General features: G+C 41.8%; 2 protein-coding genes across 9 annotated transcripts in view; one reads left to right on the top strand and one right to left on the bottom strand.

Annotated features, from left to right (window-relative positions):
• The window catches only part of hpxa (hemopexin a), a 21,160-nt gene extending 14,940 nt beyond the window's left edge, over window positions 1-6,220 (bottom strand). For 2 of the 3 annotated variants that reach the window (XM_040147557.1, XM_040147556.1), the window contains exon 1: window positions 1,822-2,104. In XM_040147557.1, the coding sequence (XP_040003491.1) occupies window positions 1,822-1,975 (154 nt within the window). In that variant the 5' untranslated portion in view covers window positions 1,976-2,104. Of the gene's footprint in view, window positions 1-1,821; window positions 2,105-5,730; window positions 5,830-6,058 lie in introns of those variants that run through there. The other variant, XM_040147558.1, reaches the window with a different exon arrangement.
• On the top strand, window positions 5,145-24,049 carry ankrd50l (ankyrin repeat domain 50-like). Of its 6 annotated transcripts, none has more exons than XM_040147549.1 (4): window positions 5,145-5,393; window positions 10,847-11,678; window positions 17,441-17,658; window positions 18,983-24,049. In XM_040147549.1, the coding sequence occupies exons 2-4, from the start codon at window positions 11,230-11,232 to the stop codon at window positions 22,534-22,536; spliced, it is 4,221 nt and encodes a 1,406-aa protein (XP_040003483.1). In that variant the 5' UTR covers window positions 5,145-5,393; window positions 10,847-11,229; the 3' UTR covers window positions 22,537-24,049. The 6 variants fall into 6 exon arrangements, with proteins under 6 accessions (XP_040003483.1, XP_040003487.1, XP_040003484.1 ...); XM_040147553.1 differs by having other exon boundaries at window positions 5,218-5,260; XM_040147550.1 differs by lacking the exon at window positions 5,145-5,393 and adding an exon at window positions 5,635-5,796.

Genomic DNA, 24,049 nt, shown 5'->3' with positions numbered 1-24,049 from the left:
AAATGAAGGAGGCCATCATTAGGCTGAAAAAACAAAAACCAAAAAGACAGATGGCAGAAAAAACTTTATGAGTGGCCAAGTCAACAGTTTGGTACATTCTTAAAAAGAAGGAATGCCCTGGTGAGCTCAGCAACACCAAGAGGCCTGGAAGACCACAGAAGACCACTGAAGTGGATGATGGTGGAATTCTTTTCTCGGTGAAGAAAAACCCCTTCGCAACATCTTGTCCGGGCCAAGAACACTCTGGGGGAGGCAGGCGCATCATTGTCAAAACAATGGGTCAGTTTTTTTTTTTTTTATCACTCAACAGCTACACCTCCCATGAGGAAACCTCATGGTATTTATGTAGTTGCTGAATGTTAACAAAATAAACTTTTGTTAAATCTTTGTTTAAATAAAAAGCACAGTAATAGATACAAAATTTAGTTTAACAACTGTTAAGTCAGACTGACAAACATTACTGGCAGATAAGCAGATTTGCTTTCAAGTCATAGTTTCAGCGTTTGAAGAGTCAGTGCCTCATTTGTCACAAAAGGCCGTTGACGCTGCTGCTGGAGCCACTTTAGCACCAGAGATTTTACACCGGCAACATTTGAGGTGGCTCTGATGGACGGCCTCCTAATATATGAACTGCCAACCAGCAGCTCACAATGTCGAGACTGTCTGTCGTTCTACTCGGCCTTAGTGGCCAGCTCGAGTTGGTCCACCAGCATATGCTAGTTTTTGATTTTTGATGACCTGGCTGCTCCCCTTTTTGGATTATTATTATTATCATTATTTTTGCTCACACTGACTACCTACATGTTGAACCTTTTTCTGAATCAAGACCAGATTTATTTATTTATTCGTTTATATAACCCTAACTGTTCTGCCTCTGTATCCTGCTTTTGGCTCCATACAAAGAACGTTTTAAAAACACAAAATGGAGAGGAAAAAACGTGGGTTTAAGAGGTCATTGATTTGGCATCTCTGACCATGTAAATTTCACAAGACTATTGGTTATTATTGCCCTGTGTTGCTCACAGCAGTTATCTGGTGCATTTGTCATATTTCTGTTGGCGACACTAAACGTGGTTGATCCTGGATCATTGGCCTTAACTGCTGTTGACACTCATGAGCCAACAAAAGACACCAACAGCAAGGCTGTCTTTGCCTGTGTGTCCAGAGCAGAGTTATGTCTGGCAGGGAAAATCTGGAGTATGAGCAAAGATCTGCAAGCTGGCTGGCAGAAGTGTGTCTCGCGTTCATTCTTCACCATCTTGTTGCCGTGGTTTGACTAGCAGAGAACTGGTCTGCAGGGAGTGCTCAAAAAATGCTCCTCTGACCTTTTGCATGAGTTTCAGATTTCATCAGACAAGACAACAATAAACAATGTTATTGACTCAGTTGTGAAAGATTCTGCCGCGTCTGACTCACCTATAAGAAAACAGCGATAGACTTCAGAGGTCAAAATCCTCTCATCTGAAAATGATTTGTCATTGTTTTTCTGAATTGTAAAAAAAAAACAACTATGTTACATAGTGCATATTTGTTTTATGCACATTCACAGATAGAATTTAAAATGAATCACTGGCACAGACGGGGTAAGGTCTTTCCCTTCACCTTGAGTCTGTTTTTCATCCTCAAAATCGATGCTGAGCAATCTGGAGTCTTAAGTGTACCATGGGAATGATTATACGCATTTTGCAGATGCACCTGCCCGTTACTGTGTAACTGTTCCTGGCATGCCGTGTTCACTACATGACTGCCTATGTGATGTCAAAAACTGGAGGTCACAAAATTTTCTGTAGCTCAACTCAAGCAAAACAGAGATCGCCGTACCTGGTTCCCGCACAGAGCAGAACGAATCCTGCCGTCTGCCGGTTCCCTGTTGGAACACAGTAAGCCTGCTGTGAAGAAGCTTGGCGTTCGGCTTGGTTGCATTTAAAGCTCCGAGCAGCGCACCGCAGAACTCGTGCGGCTTTGTTTTGATCATCTTAGAAGTATTCCTAAAATGTGATCAATTTTATCTTTGAAAGACACGGAGACCATTTTACACGCCTCGACCAGTGAAACAGCCTCTTCACCTGCCTCAACCGAAAATCGATTACATCGGCTCCAGGCCGCACAGAGCTCAGCCGCCAGGCTTTAAACAAGATCCAAGAGAAGTGAACAAAGTCTCGCCTCTTCTGACGTAGAACATCAGGAGCACATGAATGTGACAATGCGTTCAGTGGATTACTGTTACTAAATAGTGTCGTGCATTTTCCCCCTATCCCCTGATGATACCTAAGTGCATCATAGACGGTGGAGACAGCTTGTGTTGACATTAATAAATGATCAGATATGACCGCCCAAAAAAATAATGCATTTAGTCACAAGAAGACACCAGCAGAAAGGAGGACGAGAAAGTAAGAGCATAATAGGAGTGTAACTATTGATAAAATAATGTATATATACAGTACATCATTTTTTCCTATACACACACACACACACAAATCATCTGTACTCATTACAGGTGTTGCACATAGTATACAATATGTGTAGCTTCCTTTTGTGATAAACAGAACTTCTCACCAACTCAAACACGTTGTCCTCGTCTCACTGAATTTCAATAATGAAGAAAATTTCTGATAGAAAGTTCAAAAGTGGACCAAAGCTATCAGACTCTGACTCTGTTACCTTTTGTGTTTGTTTGTTGTTTCCAGGAAGTGAAATTTTAAATATTGCAAACAGAGAACACTTTCACCACGAGATCTGCTGTGTGCAGTAGCCGTTCTAGAGCTTTCAGTCATGCCAGATGATCTTCCTCAGCGTTAAGATTAGGGTTAGACACAATTTGCCCGGCTGACGTGCAATTATATAAATTTAAGTTTCCATTTATTTCTGAGCAGTTTCAGGATCTCTTGTCCATTTTGACAGATGGCAACCTCCATCTGCTGATGAAGGTCATGTGATGAGATTTAAAGCTCCAGAAAAGCTACTCATCATCACTGCGTTCAGAATGTTTACCCAACTGCTGTTTTCCAAGGTCACAAATTAATTTTGAACCCGAATAAATATTACATTTTCTTCAATATCATGGATGTAGGTTAATAATATTAATTATCCAAACATTATAATAATAAAAACTCATAATCAAGAACTGTTTGTTGTTTAATGGACTAAAACTGGTCAATATACTGCTGTAAACCCTTTACAAGATGCAGTTGTCATTACCACAAAGATCCAGTAGAGGTCTCTCCTGCAAATATAGTGACGGAGAAGAGTCTCTGGTTGACCTCTACATAGCAGAGATACAGTATCATTGGTAAAAAAAAAAAAAAGTATCCTACACACATAGTGTTTATTTTGAAGTATGTCGCAGAATTTCTGAGGTGAAACAGCAGCACACAGAAGGTCAGAAAATGGAAAAGATGCTCCAGTGTTACTGCTGTTCGTTTAGGTCCTCCGGTTGAGGAAAGGTGAAGGCTTGTCAAATGTTGTGATCAGTTTTTTAAATCTCTTATGTTTTAAATAAGGTTTTGAAGTAGTTTTTCTAATTAACAAGACTGACTGAGTGGGTATAAAAAACTAGTGTTTCTATTGGAAGTTTCTTTGTCGTCTCTTTCTTATGTATCCTTGCACAGAGACGAGCTGCTCTCTTACCATTCAGCATCTCATTATGTAAAAATATATTTTAACGAGGAAACCTTTGGTGGGAAATTTAAAAGTCATGATTTAAAAGAGGAAATGTTTGGTATTTATTGGTCTGTATGTTAGAATGTAGAGAGTTGGCTAACAGGGTGAAAAGGTCATTTCTCATTTCACTGTGAGTTCAGTTGTGATCGTGGGACAGTTCGGGGCCATTACAGGTTAAAGCAGAGTTTATCTGGTTAAACGGTAATCGGGACATCTTACTACTTATACCTTCCCATGTTCTAAAAACACTTCTCCCCTCCCATGGCTCACGCCACACTTCACATAAGTCACACAGCAAATCACAAATTAAGCCACATCTTCCCTATATTGGTCAGCAGGTGTCAGCAATTTAATATCCTGGAATAACCTTTTAAATACAGAGGCCCAATGGGTTTTTTTTAAATACAAATGTGAGGCACATTCACGCATTTATTGACTCTGCATTTTTGTGACTTTCGATGGATCAAAAGTTCAAAATATTAGCCTGCTTCGCTGTTTTTTATACAAATGTAAACAAACCTACAGCATTACAAAACAAAAGTAAAACAGAATTAACACATTGTTGTAACTTTACTAAAATACCTGTAAGAGGTAAAATTTTTGGTGGTGGCACTTTTGATTATAGTTTGGATCATGGATTGTGCCTCTAAAATCAGCAACGCTTTTTAAGTTGTCTAACTCGCAATTTTTACAATTAAAAAGAGGAAAGAATGAAAATTTAGGGATTATAAAAACAAAATTACACATCCTAGATTAAAATGATGAGAGACTAAGTCAAAATTTTGACTTACTATACCCCAAATTACAACTTAATATCTGGTGATTTTTGATTGAAAGAAAGAATTATGTCTTAGTAAGTTAAAATTAACTCTCAATTCAAACTTTTGAGGTACTGTTTCATGATTTTGGACATATTAGCTCAAAATGTTAGTAAATCAAAGTTTATAGAATATAAAGTCCAAAGTAAGATATATTAAATCAAAGTTTTATGATACTAAGTAAAAATCAAACAGTAGAAAAAATGACTTTCAATGTCAAATTTAGAAGATAGCCCACTATGCCGTAATATTCTACTATAACAAGTATAGAATTTTGGATTTTTGGGTAATATTAGGAAATTTCAAGTCAAATATTCTGATTTACTGAGTCAGAATTATTTACTAACTTTAAAAGTCAATATTTTATCAATTTTTGAAATGTTAGAAGTATTTCAAAATTAACTAAGAAAGTCATAGTTGACCTAGTATTTCCTAATATTGACTTTTTATCTCATCATTTTATCAAAAATTTTGACATAATCTTTTTTTTTTTTTTTTTTACTTTGTCTCTTTGTATTAAGTATAATAACTCTGCATAATTTTGATTTATCGTGAGCATTTTTATTTTTGTCATTCTTTCAATCTATTTTGGGCACCTTTATTTGGCACAACTGTGCCTCCATACACTAGTCTTACAGTAGAACTAAGACCACAGTCTAGACCTGTTGGCCGGTCTGACATAGGCGCGTGAAACCAGCCCTGCGGAGGATGTCCTTGTGTGACTGAGTCCTTCATTTTTCTTTTTCTTTGAAATGTACAGAACATCCACAGCAGAAACAACAGTGAGTACACATTTACTGTGAGGGTAAAGAGGATTGTGGGAGAGGATTCACGTGATTAAATCCGCCGGTTTTGGTTTGTGTCGGAGAGGAGCGTCGAGGAGGGAGATGGAGGGATGGAGCGCGTTTCTCCCAGGTAAGATCACGTCCACTGCAGGTGACGCTCGGTCACATTATGTCGGGGAGGGAATAAATGGTATTCGCGATTTATGGAGCTTTCTCGGGACGAACTGACAAAGTCGGCTCTGTGTGGGCAGCGCTTTGTGTTGTTTTGTTTTTGTTTTTTTTGTTTTTGTTTACAATGGCGTCGACCTCTGGCGCCTGATTAATGAGTTCAGGCAGTTACACATCAGCACGATGGGTTTTCATCACGCCGGTGGGGACATATCATCACATTGCTGCTGTGCCAGCAGACGGTGTGTGTGTGTGTGTGTGTGTGTGTGTGTTTGGGCTGACAGCCTGCAGCGGATCACCTGTAGATTCCGACAGCGACACAGATGAGACCGGGGGTGAAGCCGCCGATCGGCTGCAGCGTGAAGGTACAGTTAACGTCGTACCTGGGCTTCGGCGAGCTGAGGGGGTTTATGGCGAAAAGCACGGAGCGGACGAGAATCGTGTGGAGGCAGACAAAAGGATGAGACATGGGGGAGAGAGAAAAAAAACGAAAACAGTTGGTAGTTAGAGAAAAATAAAAAAAAAACAGACCTACTTCATCCCATCATGATTAAAAAAAAAAAAAAAAAAAACTTAAAACCTAAAAAATGCAATAAAAGCGTCTTAATCCATGAACACACTCCTTACTGTAAACTAATAGTTTTAGTTCTTTTTCCACAAATGCCATTTTGTTGTTGTAGGGGGAGTTTTGTTCTGTGTCTATTTACTCTCTGACAAGCAACAGCTCAGTCTGAGCAGCGTCTCTGCTCGTGGCCTGGCAGCATCGGTGGACTCTTCCAAAAGTCGCTGCGTCCGACAGGTAGTTCCAGCAGGTCCCTTTGAGTCTCCATTGAAACAACACCTTGTCATTTTTACTTTTTTTTTTTTTTTCTTTTTTCTTTGCGGAAGCGACAGACGCGATAACGAGCGAGCTTTAGAGTTGTTAGGAGTACGTTGCGAACTGCTTACCGCCGCTTCCGGTCTTCATGCTAAGCTAAGCTAAACTAAGCTAAGCTAAACTAAACTAAACTAAGCTAAACTAAACTAACTAAACTAAGCTAAGCTAAGCTAAAATAAACTAAAATAAACTAAGCTAAACTAAGACAAACTAAGCTAAGCTAAACTAAGCTAAGCTATGCTAAACTAAGCTAAGCTAAGCTAAGGGGCTAAACTAAGGTGTTGCACCAAACTGTCATTAAACTAATATCAAATATTTTTGATTAATCAATTAACATTTGTCTAAGCTGACGCTAAACTAAACAAAACAATGCTCATGTCCTATAATTTCTGATGGCCCACTGTGACGAAGATAAAATATTTAGTTTACTTTCATTGATGACGGAGAAAAGCCTAAAATTCTCACCTCTAAGAAGCTGGAACCGGAAAAGGTTCGGCATCTTTTTGTTTTATAAAATGACTGAAACAATATTCGATTATCAAAATTGCTGCCAATTAATTTTTTCTGCCGATTTGACTGTTTGAGTAATCGACTAATCGTTGCAGCCCTAGTTCAGTCTTTTAAAGAAGGTGAGAGAAATGCCAAGTACCTGATAATTACTGGATGCAGTTTTTTTTTTTTTTTTTTTTTTTCTCTAATTTCCAGGCACAGGTCAACACAGCGACATTAGAATGAAGGTCACAATTTCTGACACAGTGTTTTTCAATATTCTTATTTAATTCTCGTTAAAAAAAAAAAAAAGGAAGAAAAAAAAATGGGTTCCCAAAATGTCAAACTCTTTTTTTTTTAAGCACACAAAGAAATGTAAAAAAAAAATGAAAAACTGGTGGGTTTCAGGGGGAGTTCGGTTGGTGTAACTATTTCTTGAGGAAACAACAATTCATCCATCCTCCCACTACTCCTGCGCAGTGTCTCGGCTGGTTGCCTGGTAACTTCGTCCAGTGCATTTACAATCAGGTTACGGTCGGGTTTCTTCAGTAAGCTGACGTCTTATACGTCTTATACGTCTCGTGAAATGAGAAGCCCGGTTTCCATTATCGGGATCAGGGAATTAGAGCAACCTTATGTCTCCACGTCGATGTCTCCTGGAGAATGCGAATTTCTTGGCCACGTATACGCGTCGACAAAATCTGAGTCAGACGGGGAAAGTATTGCTGTGACAGCGGGGCGGTAGAATGAAAGTAGAGGTCGTTACGTGCAGCGATACGTCAGTGTACTCAAGATCAGTTGTAATCTGAAGTCGGACTTAAGTAGAAACCAACACAAAGTAGCCTCCAGAAATCTATATAAGCCGTTTTCCAACACCGAGCGTTTGGCTCTTTTGTTAAGTGGAGACTCATTCGTGCTGTGAGGACCAGGAAAGCAGTGTCTCATGTCACTGCCACAGTTAGAATGACTACCGTAATATGAATAATGCTTCCAGATCAGAGTCTTGGGCAGGGGAGAAATCTGATCGCTGCCTTGAAGAACAGTACAGTACATAGAAATGCGCTGTCTGATTTCCTGCTTAAAACGATTTTTCCAAAGACCCGGTTTCCTCCGTGCTTGTGAACGCACACACTGTGGCTGTTAGACTTCAAGACGTCACGGTGCCTGGGTGCTGTTTAGACTATATAAATTAAGCCGACTTGACTTGATTTAACTTTTGCTCAGACAGCATGTCAGTGAAGCGCTATAAAGACGCTGCTGCTGGCCTCGGTTGCTGCACCGGTGTCTTCGCAGGCCACACGCCGGGTTTAGAGGGCTTTGTAAATACCGCAAGTAATGACAAGAATGTAGACAGCTTCAGTGGCTTGGTGCCACTTCTCCTCATTACTGTCATCAGTGACTTGCTAAAACACACATTTCTTCATTTTTCCAGTTCAGTTACAATATTTGGCACTCGTCAGCTGACAGTGTAAGTGTACAACATGTGTCTTCCGAACGTAGGAGGGTAAGTTTTGCTCCGCGAGTGGCAAAACCATAGAGGGTGAAATGTCGCACACGTGATAAATGCATGAGCTTGTAAGAAAATCCGAGGGCTGTTTATTCTTTGTTTCCATTTAGCTCTCTGAATCATACCATCACCAAGCTTTCATGCTGTAGATGATATGCACAGCAGCAAGTTTTTGTTTTTTTTCTGCTCATTTCAAATTGTTAAGTCACAGTTATAATCTGACAGATTCATCTTAGTGCAGCTGGTGTTTGATGTTTAGTCATTGACTTAAAATGCGGAGCAGTGTGCACTCTCATCATCATGTTAACTTTGTCACAGAAACCTCTGACATTCCTCATCTGGATTCCTTCAAGGTTTTTATCAGAGGTCGCACCATCTTGTAAGGCTTTTCCCTCTCCGTTCGTTATATTATATAGTTTTTTTTTGTATTTTTTTCATTAATTGAATCTACACTATAAAAATGTCAGGTTTTTATTACATCCCCTCAATTTATACTAACCTCATTCTCGTACATAACAGAATTATGTGTCACAGTATTTATATATGTGTTATGCGTAGTCGTGTGCACACTGGATAAAAGACTAAATAAAATGTACTTTAAAATGGTGTCATTTAGACTAAGATTGGATTGACTTTTGTGTGTGGTGTTCATGGATGCATTGTGCAGTGCCTTAAAATGCAGCATATGGTGGATATTGCTCACAACTACTCACAGCTGTGAGTAGTTACTATTTGTGAACTATTTGTGAAGTTTTCAGATTTGATATTGGCAGCAGCTGTCTGAGTTTTGTTGACATTAGTTGCCTAGTATCATTTCCTTTTAATACAACATGTTACTGTTGGGGCAGCTGTGGCCCAGGTGGTAGAGCGGCTTGTCCACTGATCGCAGGGTTGGTGGTTCGATACCCAGCTCCTTGGGCAAGACACTGAACTCTAAGTTGCCTCAGCATCTGCCAGATGAGTAAATGTAATGTAGTGTAATGTGGCCCCTTTGTAGTAGTAAGACAGAGAATTGTGAGGAAAAACACTTTGTGCAAACATCAAATTAAGGCAATAACAAGGATTTCATGTTGTTTAATCTAATTAAATTATAATTTTTTTTTTAAATCCAGTAGATGTTGAAAGTAAAAAGTGTTTAAAATTCCAACAAAATTTTAAAATAAATGCAAATAAACTTAGTATGTCTTAACGTGGAGTATTATATATAACGTGGTATATTATATATATATATATATATAATATATTATATATATATATATATATATATATAATATATATATATATATTATTTTATATACATATATATATATATATATATATACTTTTATTTATATATATATATTATACATATATTATATATATAATGATATTGCGGAGGCGTTCCCGATTCGAGGCTTGTCTGAACCGATTATCTGTGCTAACGATCCTGTAATGTGAGGGGTTTACAGACATAATCTTAATGCTACTGACTGGATCGGGGTCTCCCCGATTCCAAATCGGAAATCCTGTAGTGTGAAAGGATCAGCAATGGGCATATTGAGTAGAAACCCACAGTGAGAGCGATGCGACTGGGAAACATCACCAACCGGGTGTTGTGTACTAACAATTAAACTTTATTTCCGGCCCGCCTCCAGCTCGTGATGCAAAATGTAAAAGCCTTGCCGATTAGGTCTTCTCCGCCGTGACCTCATCTCGTATTTTGTCGTTTGGCGTAAAACATAGCACACACACAGGTGCAACAAGCTGCTGACGACAGTACGCTTCCATATTTGTTTTGGTCTGAAGCAAGGTTTGATCACGCGAGTTTCGGTGGGATCCCAAGCCCCTGGAATCGCCACTCTGAAATAGTTTACTATAAACGCCACGTGTGTGGTCCTGCATCTTGACTCAATCATCTGGCGTGTGCGCATACGATTTTAAATTTCGGTTAAATCTTTCCTTATGCCTTTGTTCTCCTAAGTAAAATCGGTTAAGATTTGAAAAACCTCCAGTGTGCACCAAGCCTCGCATGGATAAGTCACCTAAAACTAAACCCTGAGGTGTAGTATTGCCCTGTGACTGAACCTTGACCCCAGGTAACCCCTCCCACCTGTCAACTGTGGAATCACTCACAGCCACATGAGTCCTCCCTCTCTCCTCCCCTCTCTCTCTGCTCTGCTCTCCTGTGCATGTCTCAACATGCCGAGAAACACCAGGGGAGGGAGGAGAAAAAAAAAAAAAACAAGAAAAACCGGAGAGCATGAGGGACAGAGACACAGTATGCTAGAAGTAGGTGTGAGGTATGAATGGAGGGCTGGAAAGAGCTTAGGGCATGAGAAAAGGAAAAGAGAATTTCATGCCAAAGGTGCAGTTTGGGATCGATGCTTGAAATTGTAAGAGACGTGGGACAGAAACTCAGAGGAGGGAAGAGTTGAGCTGTAATTGGAAGACGGAGGATGACTCAGACGGGAGGGATGAGATACAGTGTCATTATATTTGTGAAAAACATGCTGTCAGTTCCTCTCTTGACTCATTCCTTCTCCCTCTTTCTGATTTTTGACAGAACAGCTCCAAGATCTCCAGGACAGGCAGGATGAACGGTGGTAACGACGGATACTTTTTCACGCTTTTGTGATTCAAACCCCGCAACAAAAAGATCAAGACAAATGGAGAAAATGACAAGGTGAACAACCAGCTGACTTTATCTTTGTCTGACTCCTCTTTTTGTCGGCGTTACACCTCAAGAACTGCAGGGGAAGGACAGCAGCTGATAATGATCGCCTGATGCAACACTTGCAGGAACTGCCGGTGTGATAAAATACCCAGGCATTGCCCAGAGCTGTCACGAACCAGAGCTGTTGCCAGCTGCAGCTCAACCTTGAAGTCAGAGTAAATTTGGTGAAGGAGCATGGGAGGTGGTGTTCAGAGCAGTGAGTTTTCCCCTGGATGTCAGGCAACCAGGAGCAAATGAGTAGCACTGGAACCGGCAGCAGCCGCAGCTTGCTCCAGGGCCGGCATTTCTACTGCCGGCAATGGGCCCTGGACAAGCTGCGCCACTGCCTGAACATCCGCTCCGTGCCCGGGCAGCCGCCGGGGCTGCTGGTGATGGGGGGCCCTGGCGCTGGGAAGACAGCCCTGTGTACTGAGGTGGTGTGGCCCACCTCGAAGGCAGGGCTGGCAGTTGGGCTAGCGCCACGCTGCCTGGCCTCCCACTTCTGCCAGAGGGAGGACCAGAGGAGTACGGTGCTGTGGAGGTTTGTCCTGGACTTGGTGGAGCAGCTAAGGGCCTCGCCTCTTCTCTCCCCCGGGTACAAAGAGATCCTCAACAGCCCGTCGGTATCCTCAGCTCTGGAGCCTCTCGTCTGTCAGAGAGACCCTGACGACACTTTCAAGAGGTTTGTATCACATTATTTCAAAATTTTTCCTATGAAGAGTCTCAGAGTGAGGATGTCATGGCAGAACTTTTTTGATGTGACAGTCACACGCTTGATCTGAAGAGGGCAACTTTTTACTGAACCATATTTAAGGGAAATTTCAAAGATGTCAAATGAGAGGGAGTGGAAAGTTGCCGAAAGGTAACAAGCATGGAACCCATCCAGATGCTCGGCGTGTGTGTGCATGTTCGAGAGCCTGGTTCTTTCCCAGCTCAACCCAGCAAAATTTTTTTGTGTGGGATCACGTACTGTAAATGGTGATAGTGTTGATGAAAGCAAGAGCTGCTGAACAAAATTACATGTGTCAGCAGGCAAAACAGTGGTTTATCAGATTCAAACATCAGTGAAAACAACCTGATGAAAACCTGTGCCACAAGTTTCTTGTGTTTTGTAAATGGTCAGTTTCAACGTGCGGTTGTTGTGACCAAAACATCTGTCTTATAGCTATTAAAATAGTTATAACTCCCTAGTTATAGTGTTGTCATGTGGTCTATTGTCAACCTGACAAGTTTTGATTTAACATCAGAGACACATTGATTATCCATTTTGTGTTTTGTTAACCTGATGATCTTAATGTGAATCTTGTGAAATTTTATTTGTAGCCTGTTGCTCAGTTGATTACAGTTGGAACAAGGGCTGCAACTAATGATTATTTTCATTAGAGATATAGATTTTAGAAGTGTTTAGTCTATGAAATGCCAAAAAAGAGCAAAAAATGCCCACTTTCTAACTTTCAAATTGATTGTTTCATACAACCGATAGTCTAAAATCTAAAGATATTTATTACAATACAATGATAAAGCATGATAAATGACTTAAACAATTATTCAAATATCAAAATTGTTGCTGATTAATTTGTCTGTTTTGCTTTGTACATGATTTTTGCATCAACGGGATGAAGCACCTTGATTTGTCAGGCGTTTTATTTGCAGGATTAGACAAAAACAGATATTCCTGTTATTTCATTCATTAAAAGTTTAATGTTGAAAAAAAAATGCATTACTCAATATATCTATTGACATCACAATATAAAATTCCGTACACCTGATAGAGAACATTAAACACATCACCTACTCCTAGATATCAGTGAGGTTAATGACAATTCATGTTCCACTGTTGTTCTTTATATCATGTAAAACTTTTGACTAGTGTAAAAGTGTTAAGTGTAAAACACCAAATAATTGATTTTGTTAGTTTTTAATTATTGTTCACGTGGCATCGTTAACGCAGACAACATCATCTTGATGCAGTTCCACCGAAACGGGATAAATACTGATACTGAATTATCTGCCCAGGCTGCAAGGTCAGCAGCACTGTAACGAAACATCAAAATACGTCATAAAAAAACCCCTCCCCACTCTAAATAGACAAAGAGTGACTGAGTGTCAAAGACAGTTGTGGGGAAAAGATCCGCGAAAGCTTTGAGTCTGCATCTTTTTTTTTTTTTTTCCCTAATAGGGGCGATTCTCTGCAGGTGTTTGGGCTAACAGTATCTCAGAGGCCTGTAATGTAAAATCATGTGACCGTCAGCGAAGCAAAGAGAAGCCAGGACAGTCACAGGAAAAACACGGCAGTGGCCATTCTTCCTCGTCTTATATTTATTTCTCGTCTCATAATGCAGCCCATTCACAGCACTCACAATGGGCCTCCAGTGTGAATGAATGCTACAGTGTTATTTACGACACCACATCCTTTCAGAGAAGGGGGAAAAAAAGAACAAAGAGGTAAAAAATGCCTCCAGTGCCCTGGTGACCATCTCAGCACCAGTCAGCGAGGTCTCTCTCCTCTCCAGGACTTTTTCGCTCTCTCCTGGTGTGTTTGCTCAGCGATGAGTCTGAGCACTTTCACACTCCTCCTGTGTTTGCGCTCCTCCGGTGTGAAGTGCCGACCTGGATTCCACATTCCCCCTCAGACTGGCTCAAGGCCAGCAGCTGTTTTGTGTTCGGAGCTCTCGTGAGAGAAAGCGGCCTGCGGGCGAAACGCTGCCATGTGAGAACGGCCGTCGACAAACTGATGAAACACGGGCTTGAATTTGGGGCTTGCGTAGGACTTATGAAACCGCTGATTTACACGTGTTATTGTTCGATACTTTGAGGTCACTTTCACACCTTTAGTTTGGTTCAATTGATTTTTTTTTTTTTTTTTTTTTTTTAAATCCATTGCCGCTGTTTAGGTCAGGTCCATTTCCTGCTCACACTAACTTATTACAGACGTGCCAAGAAGAGTAAACATAGCATATGAGTCATATGGACAGGCAGGTCTCTCATTCATTGGGCATTTGAGGTCATGCTTGACTTTGGTGGGCTTTACCGCTCCATCTTCTCTGGAGTCACAAAGCGCTCACGAGAAAATAACTTATTACGAGCAATGATATGGCATGAATAAACAAACAGGTACAAACAGGACGAAAAAGAGGCATCTTGTATTGTAATGCGGTAATGTGACGGTGTATTCATATTTATATTGTTTATACAGATGGTCTGCGTGACAGTCCACAGTTAGTAGATGGATGAAATAGTAGTTAGCTTTTGAAGTCATGCTGACATCTACTAGTATATAGTGGCATCGGGCAGTTTGTTCCAGAGAAGAGGGCCAAAGTAACCAAAGGCGCTCTCACCCTCACCAGATTCTGGATCTTGTTCTAGGTTCAGTTAGAGAACCATCAGCTGAGGCCCGGGAGGAGGTCAGATAGCCAGTGGAGTAATATGATCGCAGAGGGGCAATCTCCGCATTACTGCTCCCGTCTTACAGGTTCATTTAAAGCTGAGGGTCAAAGGTCACACACAGACCAGTTACCAGGACTATGCGAGCCGAAAACCTTACGCAGCAACAGAGGGTTCATTGCACTTCCTCTTTCGCTCTTGCTTTAATCACATGATTAAAGCACACAGAGATAAGCTCGTTTTAACCCAGATGTACAGTAGAGTGTCACCCAGGGCAGAGTCTCATAATGCTTTTAATGGCAGGATATGCTCAGTAATAAAGGTCAAGGCTACCGTGTAGTTAAGGTAATGAGATGATACGCACACATTATGGCTTGGTCTGTAAATATCTTAAGACAAAGACATAATGTGAAACTACGACTAATGAAATTTTCTAGTTGTGAACTTCCCCTATGTATGATTTTTTTCTATATCTGATACACAAGGTTTAGCTTTACTGGCAAAAATGCCAAACATTTGCTGCTTCCTGCCTCTCAGATCTGAGGCTTTGTTGCTTTTCTCTGTTTTAAATCATTGTAAATTTAATATGTTTGGGTTTTAAAACAGTTTGTCCCACAAAATAAGCAATCTGATGATGTCATTTTGGGATCTGGGAACTTGTGATGTGACTATTTTTTAATTTAATGATTAATTGGAGAAAATTTTTTTACATTGATTGATGATGAAAATAAGCTTTAGTTGCGGCCCTAAAGAGGTTTTTAAAAAATCCAGACGATTACTGGAAGTGTGAAATAACTAGTGGGGTTACCGCACTGTGTTTTCTTGTAGTAGAGGTGGGCTACCTCGCTCAAACTATTGCCTCAACTAAGATCATAAAAAATTAAAATTCCTTCATGATATATACCAATAACCTTCGGGGAGAAAGAGAACGTGTTCTATTTCACTCAGCAAATGCTGCATATTTAATGACTTTCAGTAATATTAAGGTTGTTATCTACTAACTAATATAATGTGTTAAGATGTGGGTGGGTTACCTCCTCTGCTGAATGGTTTCCTGGGGTGAACGCTGAACTAATGTACATGTTGTATCACTAATAAGTGATACAACAGTTCAATGACAGCAGCTCAACAAGGCAGGTTTGTTTGATGCATCATTTGCCAAAGTCTCATCATTGTGAAAGTCTAATTTCACCCCTCGCTCCTTACGCATATATTAACCCTGAGACAGATATTGTGTTGCTGACCCCCAACACTTTGAGTCAGTGACCCCTGCTGCTTTTAGTTACTCATTTAGCTCCATATTGTCTATATTATATTTCAGTAAACTGAAATTTTCATGCAGTTCCGGCATAGCGTCTCTGTTTACAGCTTGGCTGACCTCTTACCAGTGTTATGTAAACATTTCGGAAGCCGTTTCCTTCCTGGTAGCAGCACATTCCGCTTTTACAACGTTTGGAAACGTTACTCGATTTGCTATTGTTAGGCACAAGAAGCACAAGCAAAATACCCACAGGCTGAAAAAATGTAGATTTGTTTCTGCGATTTGTAAGTTAATTTTTTTTTTTTTTTTCTTTAAATCTGGTTTAAAGAACCCGTTTGATGACTAAAGGTGACTGGACCTTCTGGTCATTCTTAATCATAGACATTAAGACTAATAACAGCACACACACACAAACACACCCTGTGTTTGTTGCAGGATCATTGACTTGAGTTAAGCCTCTGCGTGACCCATTCATAACAGACTCCTGTCACAGGTTAATCACTGTTTGTCACCTTTAGAATAAGCCCCCTGAATGCATGTGTAGCTGTGTACAAATCTCTGCAAAGTAAAACACAGAATTAAACCAGACCTGATACAAATATATTAAAAATAAACTTGTTGTTGACTTTCTGGTGATTAAATGTGGTTTCTTTTTTACAATGGAGACTAAGATTCCGTCTTTGCTAGGACAGGGAGAACATAGGTTTCTATAATAACTTGGATTACTATGCAGCTACCACACCATTGTAGTTGCCAGGAAAACAGAGTTGTTTTTTGTCTTTTTGGCTCAGGCATATTTTTGCTGCAGGCACAGTAGCCATCTGGAGCACCAACCTTATTCCTACGTGCCCTGGCTTCCTTCATACAACTTTCACTTTCACTCTGAAGTTTTCATTCTCCAGCTGCACTTCAACTTGCGTCAGGTGTTATGTCTAGATACTGGAATAAGAGATCAAAAACACCTTTGCTATCGCTGTCTTTATTACATATTATTTTTTTAATGTCTTAAGGTTTTTGAACTATTGCTGACACAAGAACAATGACAACAACAATAATAATAATAAATAATATGAAAATTGGAATCAAAGCGCGGGCATGTTGGAGTGAGGAGGTGTGTGTGTGTGTGTGTGTGTGTGTGTGTGTGTGTGTGTGTGTGTGTGTGTGTGTGTTTATAACCTGTGTACACATATCAACCCACATGTGTGTGCAAGCATGTCCAGGGTGGAGCAGGAAGGTTCCACAAATCTGAGTCACCATCAGATCAAAGTAGGGTGTGGTCGCTGACTGTGCCTTTTTAAAGGACAGTTACACTTTGATTTTTGGTTTTTGCCCAAGTTCTGAATAGTTTTACTGTCTAACAATGTGTTTCAGTGTTTAATCACAGTAGAAGATGAAGAAGTTTTCTTTTGATCTTGATGAGCAAACATCAGGTTTTTTTTTTTTTTGTACTGTTTTGAACTGACTGTGAATCTTAAAGCCTGAGAGCTAAGATAAGATTCTAAAATGTGTGAAATGGAAACAAAAGCAAAAACTCGATAAATAATTTCCATGCTTGAACTGGAATTGCCTCAAGTCATGGCAAAAAAGCTGCCTGCATGATAATGCGAGTGATTTCATTGACTTTGTATGTGAAAGGTCTGACCTACTGTGTTTATCTGTGATGTAATTACACTCCAGTCAATATAAAAGAAAATGCTCACGCTGTTACTGTCGCTTTTGAACTCCCTCATACACCCATGAGTCCTTCAGTTTTTACACTGCTGCCTCTTCCTTTGTGTGTCTGTCTCTGTCTCTCTTAGAGCAGTGTTGGGACCCCTGTTAGACCTTCCTCCTCCTGCCCAGACTCTGATGGTGGTGGTGGACTCCCTGGATGTGGGATATGGGGTGGCTGCGGGAAGTGGGAAGAGTGGCTCCATCGCAGAGCTCCTGGCCACCAATCAACACCTGCTGCCTGGCTGGCTGCTGCTGGTCTGCTCCGTCCGCCGCCACAACAAGGCTGTTTGCAAGATGTTCTCAGGTATAAAGAAAACGTCACTTATCAGTATGTTTCTAAAAGATTTTTTTTTTTTTTAAATTGAACCTTTATGGGGCTGGACATTAAAAAATAAATCACCTCAGGTACATGTGATCTCCACTGCCGGATGACTATTTAAGAGACTTTTATAAGCCAGTTTTATTAGCCAGCTTTTCCACCAGTCAAGTTTGATGTATACTTACTGACATCTTTACCAAAATGCTTGTCTTAAAGTCTTAATAATCTGTATATTTTTTTTAATCCTGTGATCATTTGCAAAATTACCATGATAAACTGAGGATCAAGCATTTTGCACCAAAATATTGTCCTCCTAATCATATACCCTGCATTTTGAATAATTACTCTTTATTTTTATGCATCATGACAACATTATTATTGCTTGTAACCTTGACATATGCATCAACAATGGATCCAGTGGTTGTATAAGAGAGAAATAAAAGAATCTGTTATGTCTCCTACAGTTCTGTTCTTCTAAGCACTCAAAGTCTGAATATGAAGTGGCCCTAATAGGATGGGAATGTCAGCCAAGATTTTTATGTAACTATAGGAAAAGGGATCTTTGACTGTAACGCTTGTTAAAAGCTGGTACTAGCTTGAGTGCTCTGGTTATATGTTCCAGCTTCATTTTATCAACAAATTATGAATGAAGGGGGGAGGTGTGTTGTTTTGTAGCAATGGTACCTGATGACCAGCTTATACAGTGGCTGCAACTTATGATTATATTCATTTTCAATTAATCTTCTGATTATTTTCTCTATGAATCATTTTGTGAATCATAAAATGTTAGAAATTAGTTAAAAATACTCGTTATAATTTCCTAGAGCCCATGGTAATGTATTCAGATGTCTTGCTCTGTCCAAGCAACAGCCCAAACCCCAAAGGTATTTAATTTACTATCATATATGACACAGAAAATAATTAAATTCTCACATTTAAGAATCTGCAACAAGCAAATGTTTGGCATTTTTGCTTAAACACTGACCGAAACGATTATTAGATTTGATAAATTTTCTGCTGCTCGACTAATTTATTGATTGAGTAATCATTGCAGCTCTACAGTACAGTACGTATCTCCTCTCTTCAGAATACTATAAAAATCTTTAACTAAGGTATTGTAAGGTCTTTACTATCATAAACACTTGTGCAGCGTAATACATTTTATTTTTTTTAAACAAGTTCCTAGAGTGTCACACGATAATTATCAGTGGAAGACAGAGGGATAGAATAACCGAAATAACATAACGTGGGATTGATAAACACTCTGCCAATCAGTAGAAAACCCGCATTATCTCTTTCTGTGTTGCAGGTTTTCGTAAGCTTTGTCTGGATGATCTGCGGAAGCCCCCGCCAGTCCATGATGTGCAGCAGTACATTCTCTGCCGCCTGGATGAAGAAGCGGCACTTCGCCGTCAGCTCACCCCTGACACGGCTGATATGCTGAATTTACTGCACATCAAGAGCGGCGGCTGCTTTCTCTTCCTCGAGCGTGTGCTGGATGGTGTGGCAGCTGCACTGGTGGGTCTGCGGGAGATTCGGGACATCCCCGGGACTCTCAATGGCCTCTACCTGTGGCTGTGCCAAAGACTGTTCCCCCGAGGGCTCTTTATGTACGTCAGGCCTCTCCTTAATGTGCTCTTAGCTGCCCCGAGGCCCCTCACGCCCCAGCAACTGTTCGCAGCAGCCTGGACTCATGACACCTTGCTCAGCCTCCAGGACTTTCAAAACAAGCTACGTACCCTCTCTCCTCTCCTGATAGATGGCCCTGGGGGCACCAAACTACTTTTTCATGGTAGCTTTGCTGAGTGGCTGACGGATGTCAAGTATTGCACACAGAAGTACCTGTGTAGCAGAACAGAGGGTCACAGCATGCTCGCCATGGCTTTGACTCTGCAGGGACCCCACTTGGACATTGAGGACACTTGCCAGCTTGCCACACATTTAGTTTGCTCAGGTCACCATAAAGATAACCCTTCATTTTTGGCACTATGGATGCTGTGGGCAGGCGTGCCTGCTCTTACTCCTAGCTGCAGCCATGCTCTCACCACATCCTTAAGTCAGCCTGCTGTTCTGGTCAGTCAGGAAGTCCTTCAGCTGTTAATGAGGACTGGGCTCGTCTCCACAGCCTGTTTTTCAGATGCAGACCCAAGTGTTGGATTGCATTCTATAGGTGAAGAGGGAACTAACTTACGAAAGGCATTTGAAAAGGAGGTGTCTGTAAAGAAGCTGCTAGACAGTGGGGAGGCTGTTAACCAGCTATGTTCTACAGATGGACAGACTTTGCTTGTCAGTGCAGCCCATGAAGGTTCTGCAAATGTAGTTGAACTTCTCCTGACACACAGATCTGATCCAATGATCAGTGATCTACAGGGTCAAACACCACTGTCTTTGGCTTCCAGGCAGGGTCATGTCAAAGTGTTGTCTGTGCTCCTGGAATGGGCCAAGAGCCAGGAGCCAAAAACTGCAGTACAGATGATGGAGCATGTTGACAATGAAGGCTGGACAGCACTGCGCTCTGCAGCTTGGGGAGGACACAGTGAGGCTGTTCGGCTTCTTCTGGATGCAGGAGCAGATGTGAATGGATGCGATGGCGAGGGCCGCACTGCTCTCAGAGCTGCTGCGTGGGGTGGTCATGAGGAAATTGTACGAACCCTGCTGGACTATGGGGCACAGGTTGACAAAGCTGACAGCAAGGGCCGCACGCCACTTATCGCTGCTGCCTATATGGGACATCATGAAGCTGTGGAGATTCTCCTGGACCGCAATGCAGAAGTTGACTTAGCTGATGGAGATGGGCGCACTGCTCTGTCAGTTGCTGCCCTCTGTGTCCCTACAGCAGCAGGGGTCAAAGGTTATGGTGAGGTAGCAAGTCTGTTACTGGAGCGTGGAGCTGATCCAGGACACAGAGACCGTTATGGCATGACACCACTGCTTCTTGCAGCCTATGAGGGCCACGACGAGGTAGTTGAACTTCTGTTAGAAGCTGGTGCTGATGTAGATGAGACAGCTGGCCCAGATGGCAGTGTCCCTGCTGCAGCCGCAGTGACTCCCCTACTGGCGGCCGCAGCAATGGGCCACATGAAGACAGTATCTCGTCTGCTTTTCTGGGGAGCAGCTGTGGATGCCATTGATAGTGAAGGCAGGACAGCACTCTGCCTAGCAGCAGCAAGAGGCAGCGCTGAGGTAGTCCGTGCCCTGCTGGACCGAGGACTGGATGAGAACCACAAGGATGACCTTGGCTGGACTCCACTGCATGCTGCTGCTTGTGAAGGCCATCGGGCTGTTTGTGCTGCTTTGACTGAGCGAGGCAGCATGGCACGTGTCGGAGAGATGGACATTGAAGGACGCACCCCTCTTATACTGGCTGCCCAGGAAGGTCACTGGAGCACTGTCAGGCTGTTGTTGGACAGACGTTCTCCCATTGATCACAGGGCATACGATGGACATTCTGCCCTGAGTGCCACCCTTCTGGAGGGCCATGCTGAGGTGGCAGAGCTGCTTATGAGGCGAGGGGCTGATACCGATGTCCGCGACGCCGAAGGAAGGCCTCTGCTCTACCTCCTGGTGTTGGAGGGACGCCTTGGCATGGCTACTCTCCTAATAGAGAAAGGAGGGGTGCCCCTGGAGTCCCGAGACTCTGAGGGCCGTACAGTGCTTCATGTCGCTTCCTGGCAGGGATGTGTGGAGATGGTAGACCTACTTTTAAAGCATGGGGCAAACCCCAATGCACAGGATACAGAAGGGAGACCACCAATACATTCAGTGGCTTGGACAGGACACGCTGAAGCAGGACATCGGCTTCTAGAAGCTAGTGGTGTCAATATAGACCTTGCATGCCACCAGGGGGCAACAGCTCTGAGCATCGCTGCCCAGGTGGGTCACGTTAACATTGTTGCAATGCTTCTGGATAGAGGTGCAAATCCCGATCACATGGATAAATATGGCCGTAGTCCAGTCAAAGTGGCTGGGAAACACAGGCACTTTAACATTGTCCGGCTCTTGGAGAGCTACGGAGCCAAGCCATATCCAGGCCTGTTGCCCAATTCTAGTACTGTCTGCCCGGCAAAACCGAACAAGATCCTCTCTTCAGGCATCTCAGAGAGTAATGGAGGTGAAGTCACAGCTCCTACCTCTTCCTCTTCAGTTTCTTCTCCTGTCTCCACTGCAGAGCGATTCCACTCCATGCAGAGCTCCCAAACCTCATCTACCTGCCACTCGCTGGCCACGGTGCAGACAGTACCAGCTGACAGCCTCAGCTTTATCCAGCAGATCCAACAACACTCACTGCCCCGCAGTCGTAGCCGGCCCTCCACCCTCCCTCCACCAGGGAGCTCAGGCATGGGCAGCCTCCATGGAAGCATCCAGAGGAATCCCAAAGGCAGCCCTGCCACTGTTTGCACAGTCACTGCCATGGTGCACAACTGCGAACTGCCTGAGAAAGGCTTGTCTTCTGGACTTGAATATCACGACAAAATGAACGAACAAAATTCACACTTGATAAAAGCAGACAGGACTACTTACGGTGGTGGTAAATGGCACTCAGTCATGGCTTCCCTTGGGATAATGCCAGGGCAAGACAGTCCTGCAGTAGGTGCTAAAAACAGAGAGAGCCCTCCTCTAGGCTACCCTTATAGGCTGCAGAGCCCACTTCAAGGGGAAGCTTGGGATTCTCCACCCCAGAAAAACAATTTGTCACCTGCATGCTACAGTTTTACCCCAGTCCCACCATGTAGTGCCTTGCCAGAGGATGTTATGGTCAGGATGACAACCACAGACCCGCAGCTTAATCTGAAACAGGCCATCAAACTGCAGTTTGAGGGTCCCACCAGTGCAGCCTTATATAAGAGAGAAACACCCCTGTGACTGGTGCTTCACTAAGAGACTAATGTTAGATATTGCTACACTTCTTCCCAAACCCTTTTCTTTAACTTTGTTTGTTCATGTGGATAAGTGCAGAGATGATTAGTTTGTTGACAGTAAATATAGTACAGAGCCATTCTTTAAGCAAAACTGCCAAATACTGTCTGGCTACAGAATCTCCAACATGATGATTTGCTGCTTGTCTTTGTTTTACATCATTTTAAATTAACAAATTAGGGTTCAGTCATTTACTCATTTAGAAAAAACATTGATAGATCAATTGATAATGAAAAATAATCATTGGTTGGTATTTACAGGTAATTTTGTGGTATTAAAACAAAAAACAATCGTCTGTGGTGACATAAATTCTGAGCATTCGCTGAACTCTACATTTTAATGACAACATCTTTGATTTAGGTAGAGTTGGACATTTCTGCAGTTCAAGGAGCAGGCAGTTTTCACTGTGTGCAATGACTGTCTAGGTTCAGTTGGGAGAGGAAGTTATCTCTTTCTCCACCCCTCTTCAGAAAACCAGAGGAAGAACTAACTGAATAACATCAAAGCTTACATTCCTGCCTTTCCGATGCCTGTTATTTGTGTTGAGCAGGGCTCTCACAGACAACATCATAAGTATTCAATTAATGCATAACTGTGTTCATTTTCAACTCTGACCTTATTTTCCTATTGTGCTCATAGTTTTGATCAGCACAAGTCTGATAAAAAGGCTTTTATTATTTACTTTATCTTTCCCTATAAAACTGAGTCTAGAGTCATACATAGATTAACAAGACTTTATCAGCTCTACAGTGAATTACACTCACTATTGTGGAACAAACGTGTCTAGGTTGGGTTATGTTTTAAATTATTTTTTGCTAGTAAAGATCCCTTTTTGAAGCTGTAAACAACCTTGTTTAAGAGCTTTAAGCTTGTGGCCTTGAGCTTCATTGAAGCCTTTTATATTTACTAGAAACTGGCCTACATCCCCCATAGGTCCATTGCTGACAACCAAAAACAGTTTGCATAAAAGCAAGCCTGCCAAAGCCTGACCCAGTGCGGAGTTTATGATACCAACTACAAAAGACAGCCAAGTTTTCTGAACCAGCTTGGTGCATTCACATTGTGTCGGTACAGGAAGGAAAATTAAAATTTGACCATAAAAAACTGAGGGTCAATGTGGGAGGGATGGCTGTAATTTCAAACTTGTATGTGGCCTAAAGAAATTTCTAGTTCTTTATCATTTTTCATTGGATTAATATTTAATTACGTTCATTAATTAAAATGGCAAACTTTGTCTACCTCTGCTCTGTCTGCTTATTTGTGAATGTGTATTTAAGCGTGTAGTCCAGTTGTATTTCATGCATTTATGCACTACAACTAAATGTCATGGATAGCGTCTGATGTGGAAGCATCATGCAGAGATGAAAGTCTGGCAGCTGCCTGATGGTGGCCACCTGGGATTATGGAACCAGGCACTTTTGGACTGTTTTGAAACTGAAGAAAGGAGGGCTCTGCAGAC

Source organism: Xiphias gladius, chromosome 16 (genome assembly GCF_016859285.1).
Source record: "Xiphias gladius isolate SHS-SW01 ecotype Sanya breed wild chromosome 16, ASM1685928v1, whole genome shotgun sequence".
NCBI lineage: Eukaryota > Metazoa > Chordata > Actinopteri > Istiophoriformes > Xiphiidae > Xiphias > Xiphias gladius.
Note: the sequence above shows the minus strand (reverse complement) of the source record. Positions and strands in the feature narration are given on the sequence as shown.